The sequence below is a fragment of the Garra rufa genome, chromosome 8, assembly GCF_049309525.1.
Source record: "Garra rufa chromosome 8, GarRuf1.0, whole genome shotgun sequence".
Taxonomy (NCBI): domain Eukaryota; kingdom Metazoa; phylum Chordata; class Actinopteri; order Cypriniformes; family Cyprinidae; genus Garra; species Garra rufa.
The window spans coordinates 2826839-2841447 of NC_133368.1; the positions used below are offsets into that span (position 1 = coordinate 2826839).

The window sequence follows — 14609 nt, forward strand, 5'->3', positions numbered from 1 at the left end:
CTGGAAGAGGCAGCGCATATGCTCTTTCACACTCTCTCTCACACACACGTTTACTTAGCTAAATGGGGACATTCCGTATATTTTGATTGTTTATTTTATATACAATTAGTCTTCAATAATTTTCTATTTTTTAACCTGAATTTACAATTATCCTTATTTTTTACTTATACCTATTTTATACTCAAGTGCGTAGGGCTGAAACCCTAATGTAATTGTTAGAATGGCCACAGATCAGCGATCTCCGTGTAAAACTGATCATGCAGGCCAAACCATAAGTAGGGCTGGGCCGATAAACGATATCATATCGAATCGCGATAAAATTTATGTTAATAACGATGATAGGCTCTAGACATTTTTTGCTCGATATGGATTAATCTAAGAGCCAATCACACAGTAGAAATATGCGACAACAGCCAATCAGCGTACAGCGTGCGTGTGCACGTCAAAGTACAAAGTTCATTTCCTACCGCACTTTGCGAAGCAAACTTAACATCAGGACGACAAAAAAAAGAGAGAGGAAGCAGCGACGAAAGTGAAACTAACTTCGAGTTATTATCCAAAGATGTTGAAATTGTCGACAAAAAAGGTAGCACGAATTCCGTTATATAAGTGGTTTGGCTACCTGAAAAGTGACTCTTAGCTCAGCTGAGAGTTTGGCGCGATTGTTAAAACTGAAACCGAAAGCAAAAAACGCACGCGCATTCAAAAGCAATTTTAATCCCCCCAATGCACGCAAATTAGGCTACATGACATATCTAGGCTGTTATTAGTATGTAGGCTATGATAGGTTGTGTATGTCTATAGCTCTGTATCATGCTTGAAATATCCGTCTCTATTTGCACTTTGAATATTTAGAGAGTAGCCTACTTAGATTATGGCTGAATTGTCTGCACTTAATACGATTAAGAAAGAACTGTCGTAATTTTTTGTTATTTATACTGTAGATTGTTTTAAAATGCAGTGGTTGCCTCTAATTTAAATAGCTCAACCTATAATAGAGAAAATAAACAATTGTGTTAATAATAATAATAAATAAATAAATAATTGTGTTACAAATTATGTTTTTACAATAATTTTATGTTTACATTTTGTACATTTACTCTCATTTACCATACTCTGTCACAACTTTTATTTTTTTAATTTATTTTAGTAAGTTGTTTTAATTTTTAAGGCCAAATCTGTAATCTGTTTTTGTTAATAAACTATACTTTAAATGTAATTTAATGAACCCTTTCATTTTTGTGGCTTTAGTCATTGTTGGGATACTATTTGAAAGCTGGCAACATCAACAGCTTATATCGAAATATATATCGTTATCGTTCAATATGGGGAAAAAATTATCGAGATTACATTTTTGCCATATCGCCCAGCCCTAACCATAAGTCATAGAGACTTGAAACTTTGAGGGATGGTAGTACTCACACCGCCTACAATATGACCAAGGTTTGCCCCAATTGGCCTGACGGAGGTGCTACAGCGACCAAAAGTATGAAATCGCTCATAACTCCTAAACCGTCAATCACAGGCTCAAGTGTCTTATGTCGTTGGAATCCTTGGATCACGTCGGACAAAATGAAAATTTCAGGTACTTTTGGAAATGCCTTCTTTTCTGAACTGTGTTTTTCGCCCGATCAGAACCAAACCAGTGCAGAAAGATTCTCTGGACAGAAATAATAATGCGATTTTTGCTTTTGGACGTGGATGCCAGTTCTAGGAGGCAATTATACAGAAATACTTTGTTGATAGACTTTGCCCAGACATTTAAGAATTGACCATAACAACATTTCAGATGCTGTGGAACAAGATTGGTCCACTGGTTAGCCTGTTTATGCCGTCCCATAGGGCAAAGTCACATGCTTTTTTGATGTGCATGGAGAAATTTGTTCCGCAAATGTGTTTCAATCTCCCATTATTCGCAATAACCTTTTTCAAACAAGTCAAAAACCACCTCAAGCAAGCGGAAAAACTTTTTTGTTAAAAAAAGTGACGTAGTGAAGTTTTTTGTGCCAAAAAGTGGTATTTGCTGTGGATTTAGTGTAATAACAATTTAAACACGATATTTAATATTTTTGTCTCATTGTATAATAGACACAATAAATGACACAATAGCTATGTTTCCATCACCCTGTTTTTATGCGCATTGTGAAGTATCGTATCAGAAACGAATAATGGAAACACCAAATTTAAAAAAGAAAAAAAAAATTAATTCGCAAAAAAAATATAACTTCTGAACATAATGAAATATCTCAGAACAGCAATCCAAAACCAGAAACTTATGTAAGAGCTCAATCTTAGGTCACAGGAAAAATATGAGTAGTTTTGCGCACATGCACCCAACATTTATATCATATGATAGAGCTCATTCCGGACAACTTGTCCTTTTAAAACCACTGCTGTCAATCAAAGTGTTTGTTAAATAATTGAGAAGATGTAAAAATCTTACTTTTGTGAACTAGTCCTAGGTTAAAATCTCAGGACTCTTCAAGCCAGTAATTATCAAAAAATGTTGAAATTTACCCTTTGGGGGTTGCTTTGAAAAGTCCAAATTTACTCCAAATCCAATAAAGCCTAAAGGAAAACTCAAAACTTCACAAAACCTTGTGAGCTCATGCGACAAGTGATTCTAAACAAGCATGCAAAATTTTAAGGAGATCAGACCACAGCTGGCACTTTCAAAAACATTAAAAAACATAATATTTCTATGGTAAATTACCTGGATTTACCTGAAAAAAAAAATGAATGCCTTAAAGCGCTTGAACCCCAGGAATCGATATACTTGCAGCAATATATTTTACATTATTTTTGTTTTTATTTGAACAATTATTTTTCTGTCTTTCATTTGTTTGTTTGTTCTGTCATTTATTTTTTGTTAATTCGTTCTTTCTGTCTTCCTAACTTACTTGCATGCTTTTTGTTTTCAAAATGTTTTGTTAGTTGTCTAATGATTTAAAGTTGAACATAAGGAGGTTTCAGCTGTGTCAAGAAAGGCATGGCATGTGGATAATGCAGTCTATTTTATTGCTTTAATGTTGGTCTAATTACAATCTCAGAGATGCACTCAGTAGCCAGTAGGTCTGCTGGCTTGCATTTCTCTCTGTTTATGCATTTTGGCACAGTAACTAGATGCATGGGCTCTGGCTTCCTTGTTTCTTTTGACTCTAATCTTGCACCTCTTCTGTGAAACCTCATTAGTCCCAAGTTCCTTCTTATCTGAAGTCGGGACAGGCTTCTTAAATCTGTGGCTTTTCACCCAGCTGAGCTCTGTAAAACCTTAAACATATCAAAAAGCTGCTGTCGCTTTCTGGTTCAGCTTAGCATTCAGATAACAGACAGAAAGCAGCACCTTAAAGCATTACTGTATTTAGAAGTGAAGTGACTATAATCACAAAACAGGAAATGGAAAATGTCAAAAAAGTTTAAAATAATGACTATTTTCATTTGTTTTGCTCTTTTTAAAACTCAGCTTCAATTCTATTTAGTTACAGTACAGACCAAAAGTTTGGACACACCTTTGAACCAAAGTTTTCTTTATTTTCATGACTATGAAAATTGTAGATTCACACTGAAGGCATCAAAACTATGAATTAACACATGTGGAATTATATACATAACAAAAAAGTGTGAAACAACTGAAACTCTGTCATATTCTAGGTTCTTCAAAGTAGCCACCTTTTGCTTTGATTACTGCTTTGCACACTTTTTGGCATTCTCTTGATGAGCTTCAAGAGGTAGTCACCTGAAATGGTTTTCACTTCACAGGTGTGCCCTGTCAGGTTTAATAAGTGGCATTTCTTGCCTTATAAATAGGGTTGGGACCATCAGTTGTGTTGTGCAGAAGTATATATAGTATTAAATATTTTATAGAATTAAATATAATTCCACATGTGTTAATTCATAGTTTTGATGCCTTCAGTGTGAATCTACAATTTTCATAGTCATGAAAATAAAGAAAACTCTTTGAATGAGAAGGTGTGTCCAAACTTTTGGTCTGTACTGTATTTCTGCTCAAATTATTGTCTTATTGCATTGATATTGTTCTCTTAACATTTATAACAGCCACCATAAAAGCAACCCCATGTTTACAAAATCTGTCACATGCACAAAAAAATTGGCGTTAAAGAAGCCGTTCAATTCCATGAAAGCGTGGTTCACACTCAGGTCACATGGTCATGAATTGGACACATAATCGGATCAAGAACCACATATCAAAGCTGCCCAAATCGGATTGAAAAGATTGGATTTTTTTTGTGTTCACACTGCTCCGAAAAATGAGATCTATGTCACACATAGACAAAAGAAATTGGATTTTGGGTTGCCAAATGCTGTGAACTTGTATTCCTTCTCAACATGATCCCTTCTTTTGGTCATTTGCCTCACTACATCCTCCTCTAATTGGCTGTGGTTTCCCGCCAAGCCCCCTTTTTCCTTTCCTTGTGAGAAAGTGCTTACACTTCGGCCTGCATCAAATGAGCAGAGGAGATTTTGGTAATTGCTCCGTTGGGTTTGGAGTTTGTGAGGTGTGGTGATGGTGGTAATGGTCTAGGGCAATTTGCTCCATGTGTGTGCCCTGTTAAACACCAGAGCTGTGTGTGTATATGAGTATGTCTTTTGAGGGGTATAGAGTTACTCTCTTGGGCCGTGAGACACGGCATCATGGCTTGTGTCTGTATACACAGCGGCTCCATTAAAGTGCTTTTGGACTGGATGTGTGAGAGGCAATTAAAGCAAGACAAACAGCAGGCTTGGGAAAGTGGTTGTCTCTCATGTACCAGTATTTATCAGAGACTTTTATGCTGACCAAAGACTAGACTGTAGTCTCCTCCTGCATTCACTCATTCTTGTATTCTACCTTTTAGACAGGATTTCTTTTGATCCTTGCAGCTTTGACCGCATTTGATTCACCGTGATCTAGTTTGCCCTCTTGTTCTTAGTCTATTATCTACCTGCATTGTCTTCTGTTTTTAGTGGTTTTGTTCTTTTCATTTGTTCCCGTGGGACTCTCTTTACAGCGGTTTGTATAGTAATGATTATGGTTGGGAACTGAGAACTAATTCCTATTCAGGTGTTTCAGAATGGCTTGTTCTTTATGTAAACCGGATGAAATTTACATTTTTATTTGTTGACTATTGTGTATGATCTTTTTAGTGAATTGGTTGGTCCAGTTAACCATGTGTTTTGGGATTGTTTTTATTGTGTGTATTTTTTTTTGTCAACATCTCCAGTCAACATCCATTGCTTGGGAATCAAACTGCCTTTGGTTCAATGAAAAAAAATAAAGTAATGCAGGTTTTGCACAACATGAGCATGTGTATTGACAATGTTTTGAGTTTCAGTCTAATACTTCAGTCTGACTGATTCTTCGATAAATTGTAAAAATGTAATTATGTTGTTGTTGTTGTCGTAATTATATTGACGTATACAATATTTGCAAAGTTTTATGTTGTTTTAAATGGATAAACACTCAAAAATGAAAATTAAGTAATCTTTAAGTAATCAAACCTGCATTCATTTTTCCTTATGCTAATTTAAAGCAGTTTAACAAAAGGCAGCAACATAAAATGTGAAAAAAAAATTAAAGGGTATGAATACTTTTGTACTAAAGAAGTAGGCTACTAAAAGAATGGTTAAGGAACAAATCCCTTCACTTGAAATAATACGATAATAATTGGCTGTATGTGATTAGTTTGCACTGGCTAATTAGCGAGACTTCGGATTAGTAATGCTGGATGAGAGTTTAAACAGTTTAGTGAGGTTCATTTGTTGTCAAAAGAATGAGGTTGCTCAGGAGCAAGATTTAGAAGCTAGGTGAAATAAAACTTTCATGCCTTACTCTCTTGTGCTTCGCACCCAGAGGACGAAATCTCCTGTGGTGTACTTTAATAAAGTACTGTAAACTGGTATTAAAATGTATTTGAAACAGACAAAACTCTTATGCCATCCTCCTCCACCACAGGAGAGAGAGAGAGAGCACGCGTTGTTAGAAACGCATGGTGTTTTATACAGTATGTGATCCATATTTAATGCTGCAGAGCTGATGGCAGGCCGGAGCTGGTTATTCTGGGGAAGTCTTCTGTGACCCACATGGAAACGGTACTTTCATCAGCTGAGTTCAAAAAGAGGAATGAGCCTGACATGAATGTTCCAGTTAAACATCTCCGAAATGTCTCTGGATTTAATATGTCATATGAAATCTTCATCCTGCTGAAATCAGAGTGATGGTTCATGGTCTAGCAGGCTGTCGCTTTCATCCGTTGAATGACACGGCTTAAACGCCGACCTGTCACTCCAGGCGTGCTGGAATTGTGAAATGGACTCTGGCACACTTACGAATCGCAACCCTGTTTGATCACATTTCATAACCACATACTGTAAAGACTTTTTTTATGATGATGGGGCTGTATTGGTTACTAGTGGGGAAAAATGACTTTGTGGAGTCTTTTTTAGAACGCTTCTGCAAGTTAAATCAGTCTAACAGATGTACGAACTCAAAGTTGGAGTGAACTGTGTAACAGTCAGTATTTTTGCAGTGGTCTGTGCTGACAGGTAAAGTCTGGTTTTCAGGGAAAGTGTCTCCCAGCCAGTGTTTGAGTCTCAGACTCTGAACAGTGGCTCTGAGGACTTTGGCACAGTGATGTGAAACTTCAGGAGACAGACCTGGGGTCACATCTTCAATAAGGAAGGTGGGTGAAATGAGAAAACCAGAAGTGAGGGTACACAGGGGACACAGATATGAAGTGCAAAGAAGGGTGAATTTTTAACGGTAGGTGGGAATGTAAACAAGACAAAAACTTGAAATAAAGTTGGTTTGGTAGTAGCATTAGACGTAAAGGTACAGAATGTCTACGGACAATTCACTGACCATATGATTCTGCTTACTACAAAGGAAAATAGCATAATCTGGTCAGTGGTTGGTTGGTTGCTGTGTAGCTTATGAACGCTGGATTGCATAGTTTTTACTCTAAATCCACCGGGAAACATAGTAGAAACAAAGATGCCAGAATAATATATGCTTCTATTTAAACCTCTGAAGTCTGTACGATTTTAAAAATATTTTTGATAGAAGTCTCTTCTCACCAAAGGTGCATATTTGATTACATTTTATTGATTTTATTTAATTAAAAATAGAGTAGAAGTAGAGTAATATTGTGAAATATAACAATTTAAAGGGATAGTTCACCAAAAAATGAAAATTTGATGTGTATCTGCTTACCCCCAGGGCGGCCAAGATGTAGGTGACTTTGTTTCTTCAGCAGAACACAAACGAAGTTTTTTATGAAAACCGGTGCAGTCTGCCAGCCAAATAATATGAGTGGATGGGCACCAGACCTTTAAAAGTAAATAAAAACATACACAGACAAATCCAAATGACACCCTGCGGCTCGTGACATTCTCACAAATGCAGTTCCGAGAAAAACGTCAGAATTGTGAGATATAAACTCGCATTTGTGAGAAAGAATTGAAAGTCAGAATTGCCACAAAGTCACAATTGTGACTTTATTTTTCACAATTGCGAGTTTATATCATTCTATTCTGGGGAAAAAAGTCAGAATTGCAAGATATAAAATCGCATTTGTGAGAAAAACGTCAGAATTGTGAGAGAATCTTGCATTTGTGAGAAAAAGTTTATATCTTGCTATTCTGAGAAAAAAAACGTCAGAATTGCGAGTTTATATCATGCGGTTCTGAGAATAAAAGTCAGAATTGTCAGATGAAAAGTCGTAATTACCGTGTTTATTTTTATTTATTCAGTGCCGCAAACGGGATTCCATATAGTATAAATCGTTAATCGTTATAGTATAATTGTTTTGTTTTGTTTTTTAGTGAAGAAGTCTTTGGACAGTTAAATGATGCAAAAACAGAAAAAGTATTTTGGAATTTAATGCAATTAGTTAATATACGAAATATGTTTTAAAGCACATTTATTTAGCTTTTTTTAAAGAGTTATTTCTGTGAAATGTTTATTGTATGTTATAATATAATTAAGTATAGTATAGTACGTTTTAAAAGTAACATTTGTAGTACTGCAGATAATTAATTCATAAGTAGTTGAGCGAACTTAGTCGTTTTTCCCTCCCCGTTTGCACATAATCTTCAATTAGTCGCATCAGGGTAGCCAGGATATTCTTGACTAAAATATGCCTTGCACTGTGAGACTAGTTTGGCTCTGTTGTTGAGCTATAATTCTGACTGAATAGAGAACAATTTACTGCACATGAAATTGTTTATGGGAAGCCAGGTTGGCAGAGCGTAAATATAGGGGTTCCTACAGAGCTGGATGTCATGGAGGGAGAGAGAAACGCAGGGCATGACAAACATCAGATCACCTTGGGAAGTGTAAATTCGTGCACGGTTGTGCCATAGTGTAGCACAGTCACGATAACCCTCCTGTCTACTGCTGTTCTATAGAGCTGTTTACTGACATGGCACTAGGATGCTGTTTCAGTGGTATTTTTTTGGAGTGTCTGTGTGTGTAGGCAGCCGGCATGAGGAAAGCACAGGCATGTGTGGGCATACAGGGGTTACGAGAGGGAAGGAAACTGATAAAGTAAGTGATAAAAGCCACTTTCACTTCACTACGGGATGGCCCAGAGATGCAGAAGCGTGTGCATATTTAGAAGTAATTAAATCACTGACGTCTCTTTTGAGGCGTAGGGAGCTCTCACCCACACACGCTCACTCATTGTCACAGATCCGCACCAGACGGGACACGCTAGCAGATGGGCTGCGTCTTTTTGTCTGTTACAGATTGGACAATGACATCCGAGGAATGACTTTCTCCCTGTTCTCTCAGCTCCAACTGTTCACACTTGTCTTCCTTTATCTTATGGTTTTGTCAAACTCGGACAGGCTAGGACGACGTTAGTGTATCAGTTAACATCTTTTACGCTGTACCGAACTCTCATCATTCTCACAGAGGTGTTACTGTCTGAGAAATGCAGATGCTGTAAAACTTATGAAAATAAAGGAAATAATGTCGTTTATGCATCCTGTGGAGGCTTAAATACTGAGAGAGTATCAGGTAGTGAGTTATTTTACACAGTAATAAAGTTCCTGTTAAATTTACAATTAAAAAAGAAAGAAAACGGCAGCTGCGTTTGCTAGGAGTTCGCTGTTAAAAAACGGCAGCCGTTCGTGCCAGAAGTTCACTGTTAAAAAAATGCTGATAATGTTTCAGGTATTACGGGATGGCATATTGATGGCTGTATCATATAACGTTAATATATCAATCTACTTGAACTACCAAAACTACAAATATATATTCAAATATTATTTATACATTAAATATGTATTTATAGGAAGATGAGGCATAAAGAAAATAAACAATTTTTTCCTTGTCTTTTTTTGTTGACTAATTACAAAAAAATGACAATAAAAGAACATTTAAAAACAACAACAAAATACTTTTTTAACACAATAAACATCTTTTCTGTCACTTTTGGTCAATGTAATGTGTCGTACCTGAATAAAAGTAAAAAAAAAATTAATTCTCAAAATTTTACCTTAGTTTTGAATGGTAGCGTATCGTGGTTTACCACAAAAAGTAATATTGATAATAACATTACGAGAAGAAATGTGCAAGACAACAGATCTGACTTCATTAAATTCAATCCAAAATATTTAACAATTACACTATTTTGATGTTTTGATTCCATTTTGAAAAATAATTTATTAGGCATTCCAGCATCTCTAAATATTCATAACAATGCAACATATTGTTAACTAAGGCTAAGACTAAAAATAACTCAAAATGTTTATTTACCAGTCATTGACCTACATTACCAGATTTTTCTTTCGCTTACCAAGCCTGCATTTATTTGATCTAGAGTATAGCAAAAACAGTACAAATTTGAATTATTTTTACTATTTAAAATAACTGTTTTCTATTTGACTGTATTTTAAAATTGAATTTATTCCTGTAATTTCAAAGCTGAATTTGTAGCATCATTACTCCAGTCACATGATTCAAAAACGTTCTAATATTCTAAACAGTTGAAGAACATAAATATTTTGTAACATTATAAATGTCTTTATCATCACTTTTGTTCAATTTAAAGCACCCTTGATAAATAAATAAAAGTATTAATTTCTATAATTTCTTTTGAAAAAAAAAAAAAAATATATATATATATATATATATATATATATACATACATACATACATACATACATACATACACACACACACACACACACACACACACACACACACACACACACACACACACACACACACACACACACACACACACACACACACACACACACACACACACACACACACACACACACACACACACACACACACACACATGTATTATATAATATGTATTCAGATAGGGAAAGCAGTTATTTTAAATAGTAAAAATATTTCACAATATTACCACTTTTCCTGTATTTTGTATCAAATATATGCAGGCTTAGTGTTCAGAAGAGACTTCTTTTAAAAAACATTAAAAACCTTACTGTTCAAAAACTTTTGACTGGTAGTGTATGTATAATACTCAAAAAATCGTCATGAGCAAAAGTGCATTTCTTAGGTATATTCTCCAAAAATTCAAGAATATAAACCATAATTTAGCAGGAAAATAACAACTTTAGACACACACAAAGATGAAAAATTGCCACTTTCACACGTGAAACCCATTAAATTGCATTAAAATTGCCCAATTACCTTTCCTACTGAATGTTCTGCATCTGCTGTTCACTCATCTGCACCAAAATGCTGTTAAAACTTTATAATGTGATTTGTCTTCGGCCCTGTGTATTGTTTGTTTCCTAGTGATTTTTTTCATAAATGAGGCAATCTTTAGTTTCAGGAATCATTTGACTAATTTCTTCATCTGATCCCAAGGAGAGAAGATCTTCTGTTTCAAATTTTGTCCAATTTAACAGTAAACATACTGTAATGAACAGTTAATGTAGGTCTTAAGTCTGTTTAGTTACAACCCTTGCTAAGTGGGTTTATTTTTATATAAATAAGACCTGAGCTGAGTGTGTTTACATAAACTCATTGTGATCTGCTTGCACCTTGACCTTCATTTGTGTTAATTGTAGTATTTAAACCATGAGTTCTTTAATCACAGCAGACACACATTGTGTGTTTCCTAAAAAGGCTTTATAGTTCAGTGTGATTCTATTGAGTGGCGGCGTTTAGTGTGTAATGGGTCTCTTGGCTGAAGGCCACTTGATTTCTTGAAAAGCCGGTGGTTCTTCACACACTGCAAACTCCACACACACATAAATTGCAAGCACTCAAAAGCTAGAAGGTTTTGTTGTCAGACAGGAGTGGCCTTCTTATCAATATGATAACTAGATTGTTTTGAAATACGTTTTGTCCAGTTTAGTTCGTTCTTTAAACATTTTTCTATTTGCTTCAACAGCTGTTTGATTAAAATAGTTTACCTGAGCAAAAATTAAGTATTAAGATTAGTGCTGTTAAATCGATTAATCGTGATTAATCGCATCCAAAAAATTTGTTTACAATATGTATATGTACAGTCAAGCCTGAAATTATTCATACCCCTGGCAAATTCTGACTTAAAGTTACTGTTATTCAACCAGCAAGTTTTTTTTTTGACCGGAAGTGACACAGGCTTCTTCCAAAAGATAATAAGACGATGTACAAGAGGCATCATTGTGGAAAAAAAAATATTACTCATCTTTTATTTACATTTGAACAAAAAGTGGCATGTCCAAAATTATTCATACCCAATAGAAAAGCCTTTATTGGCTATTACAGCAATCAAACGCTTCCTATAATTGCTGACCAGCTTTTTGCATGTCTCCACTGGTGTTTTTGCCCATTCATCTTTAGTGATGAGCTCCAACTCTTTCAGGTTGGAGGGTCTCCTTGCCATCAGCCTGATCTTTAGCTCCTCCACAGATTCTCAATTGGATTTAAGTCAGGACTCTGGCTGGGCCACTGCAAAACGTTAATGTTTTTGTCTGCTAACCATTTCTTCACCACTTTTGCTGTGTGTTTTGGGTTGTTGTCGTGCTGAAATGTCCACTGGTGCCCAAGGCCAAGTTTCTCTGCAGACTGCCTGATGTTGTTGTTGAGAATTTTGATGTATTGCTCCTTTTTCATGGTGCTGTTTACTGTGATTAGGTTCCCAGGTCCACCGGCTGACAAACACCCCCAAAACATTAGGTTCCCACCACCATGTTTGACAGTGGGGATGGTGTTCTTAGGGTTGAAGGCTTTTTTTTTACGTCAAATGAAGGCTACATCATTGGTCTTATAACCCTTTCCTGACTTGTGAGCAGCCACAATGCGCAGCTGCAGGTCCTCAGTGAGCTCCTTTGTCTTAGCCATGACTGTCCACAAACCAACAGCAGAGAGCTTCTGTTTTTCACCTGTTGAGTTGATTAAAACAGCTGTTCCCAATGAATCAGGGTAATTAGGATGCTTTAGAACAGCTTGGACTATTTGGAATGGTATAGAACTTTGGATTTTCCCATAGACTGTGACAGTTTGCAAAGGGTATAAATAATTTTGGACATGCCACTTTTTGTTCAAATGTAAATAAAAGCTGAGAAATATTTTTTTCCACAATGATGCCTCTTGCATATCATCTTATTATCTTTTGGGAGAAGCCTGTGTCATTTCCAGTAAAAAAAAAACTTGCTGGTTGAATAAAAGTAACTTTAAGTCAGAATTTGCTGGGGGTATGAATAATTTTGGGCTTGACTGTATGTATGTATATATAAATACACGCACTACATGTATATATTTAAGAAATGTATGTAAAGAAACTTTAATTTTGGATGAGATTAATCACGATTAATTGACTTAACAGCACTTCTATTAAGATATTGAATATTGTCACATGCTTGACCACTACTGACCACTCATTCTGTTTTTCTTACAGTGGCCACTTCCTCAGCCCAGCGGCAGGTCACAGTTCAGTCGGGGCCCATGATTCGAACTGAGGGTTCTCACATCACCATCTGGTGTAACGTGACCGGCTACAAGGAAGGGGTCGAACAAGACTTTGAATGGTCCATGTACCTTTACACCGCTCCTGATCGAGAGATCCGTATCGTGAGCACGTCCCAGCACAACTACGCCTACGCTTTGTATGCCCAGCGCGTCAACAGCAAGGAGATCTACATCGAGAGGCTGAGCGGAGACTCTGTCCTGCTGCACATCACCAAGCTGCAGGCCACCGACCAGGGCATGTACGAGTGCTACACTCCCAACACCGACAGCCGCTACCTGGGCTCCTACAGCGCCCGTACCAACCTCACCGGTGAGCCCCCCACGAACTCTCACTTAACCCTGATTTATAATATAGTATGCCTCCAACCGCACTGTGTTTTTGCATCCATGAGCCTTATTCAGACCGGACAGGTTTTCCCACAGGAGGCCGGGTAAATGCGTGTTTCACAGATGTATTTTGTGATTTTATTCTCGTCTGATTCAAACACATCTGTGATTTTCTTTCACAACCTTGGTGCAAATTACAGAGAAAATTACCTACTGTTTTTCAGATAACTCAGGGGTCCTCTGAGAAATCAAATTCCATCCGGATAGCAATGTCTGTGATTTGTGGGATATTATTATTTTTTTTCCCTCCTTACAATTTCTCATTTATTTTGACCTTTCATTAAAAACCATAACTAAAGCTGTCAGTCAGCACAACGAGAAAGTTACAGTTACGGTATTGTCCTTGGATTTAGGCCTTTTCCACCAGCACTCCGCGTAAAATGGTTGGTGGTTCAAGGACTGGTGGCAGCCCATCCAATTTAAAAAGAGAATTTAATCAATAAAAGATTAAAAAGAGAATTTAAAAAGGGAATTAAATCAATCAGTGATAACCAAGATTTCAGTCCCACCTGAATCTATACATTAAATGACAGACTTTGTATGTTAATAATAGGGGGATGCACAATATATCGAAATATATGAATATTTTTTATAAACTGCTATTTTAAAATGTTTGGGATTAGTAAATCTTATGCTCATCAAGGCTAAATTTACTTGATCAAAAATACAGAAAAAAAATGTAATGTTGTGAAATATTATTGAAGTTTAAAATAATAGTTTTCTATTTTAATATATTTTAAAATATAATTTATTCCTGTGATGCAATGCTGAATTTTAATCAACCATTACTCCAGTCTTCAGTGTCACATGATTCTTCAGAAATCATTCTAATGGAAAACAGTGGAACCAGTGCTGCTTAATATTTTCTTTTTTGGAACCTGTGATTCTTTTTTCAGGATTCTTTGCTGAATAAAAAGTTAAAAAGATCAGCATTTATTCTAAATACAAATCTTTTCTAACAATATAAGTCTTTGCTATGACTTTTTATCAACCACTGACCACTTTTAAATGGTAGTTTATATTTGCTACAAAATATTTCTATTTTAAATAAATGCTGTTATTTTTAACTTTTTATTTATTAAAGAATGCTTAAAAAGAGTATCACAGATTTCAACAAAATATTAAGTGGCACAGCTGTTTCCAATAAATCTGTGTATTACAATGATTTCTGAAGGATCACGTGACACTGAAGACTGGAGTAATGATGCTAAAAATTCAGCTTTGCATCAAAGGAATAAATTACATTTTAATATAAATTTACATAGAAAACTGTTATTTC

At 35.9% G+C, this 14609-nt stretch overlaps 1 protein-coding gene across 1 annotated transcript in view; it reads left to right on the forward strand.

The window, feature by feature from the left end:
• The first annotated feature begins 12877 nt into the window (after positions 1–12877).
• Positions 12878–14609, forward strand: part of igsf3 (immunoglobulin superfamily, member 3) — a 180448-nt gene continuing 178716 nt past the window's right edge. The window contains exon 1 of the mRNA XM_073846209.1: positions 12878–13253. Within this exon, the coding sequence (XP_073702310.1) occupies positions 12920–13253 (334 nt within the window). The 5' untranslated portion in view covers positions 12878–12919. The remainder of the gene's footprint in view (positions 13254–14609) is intronic.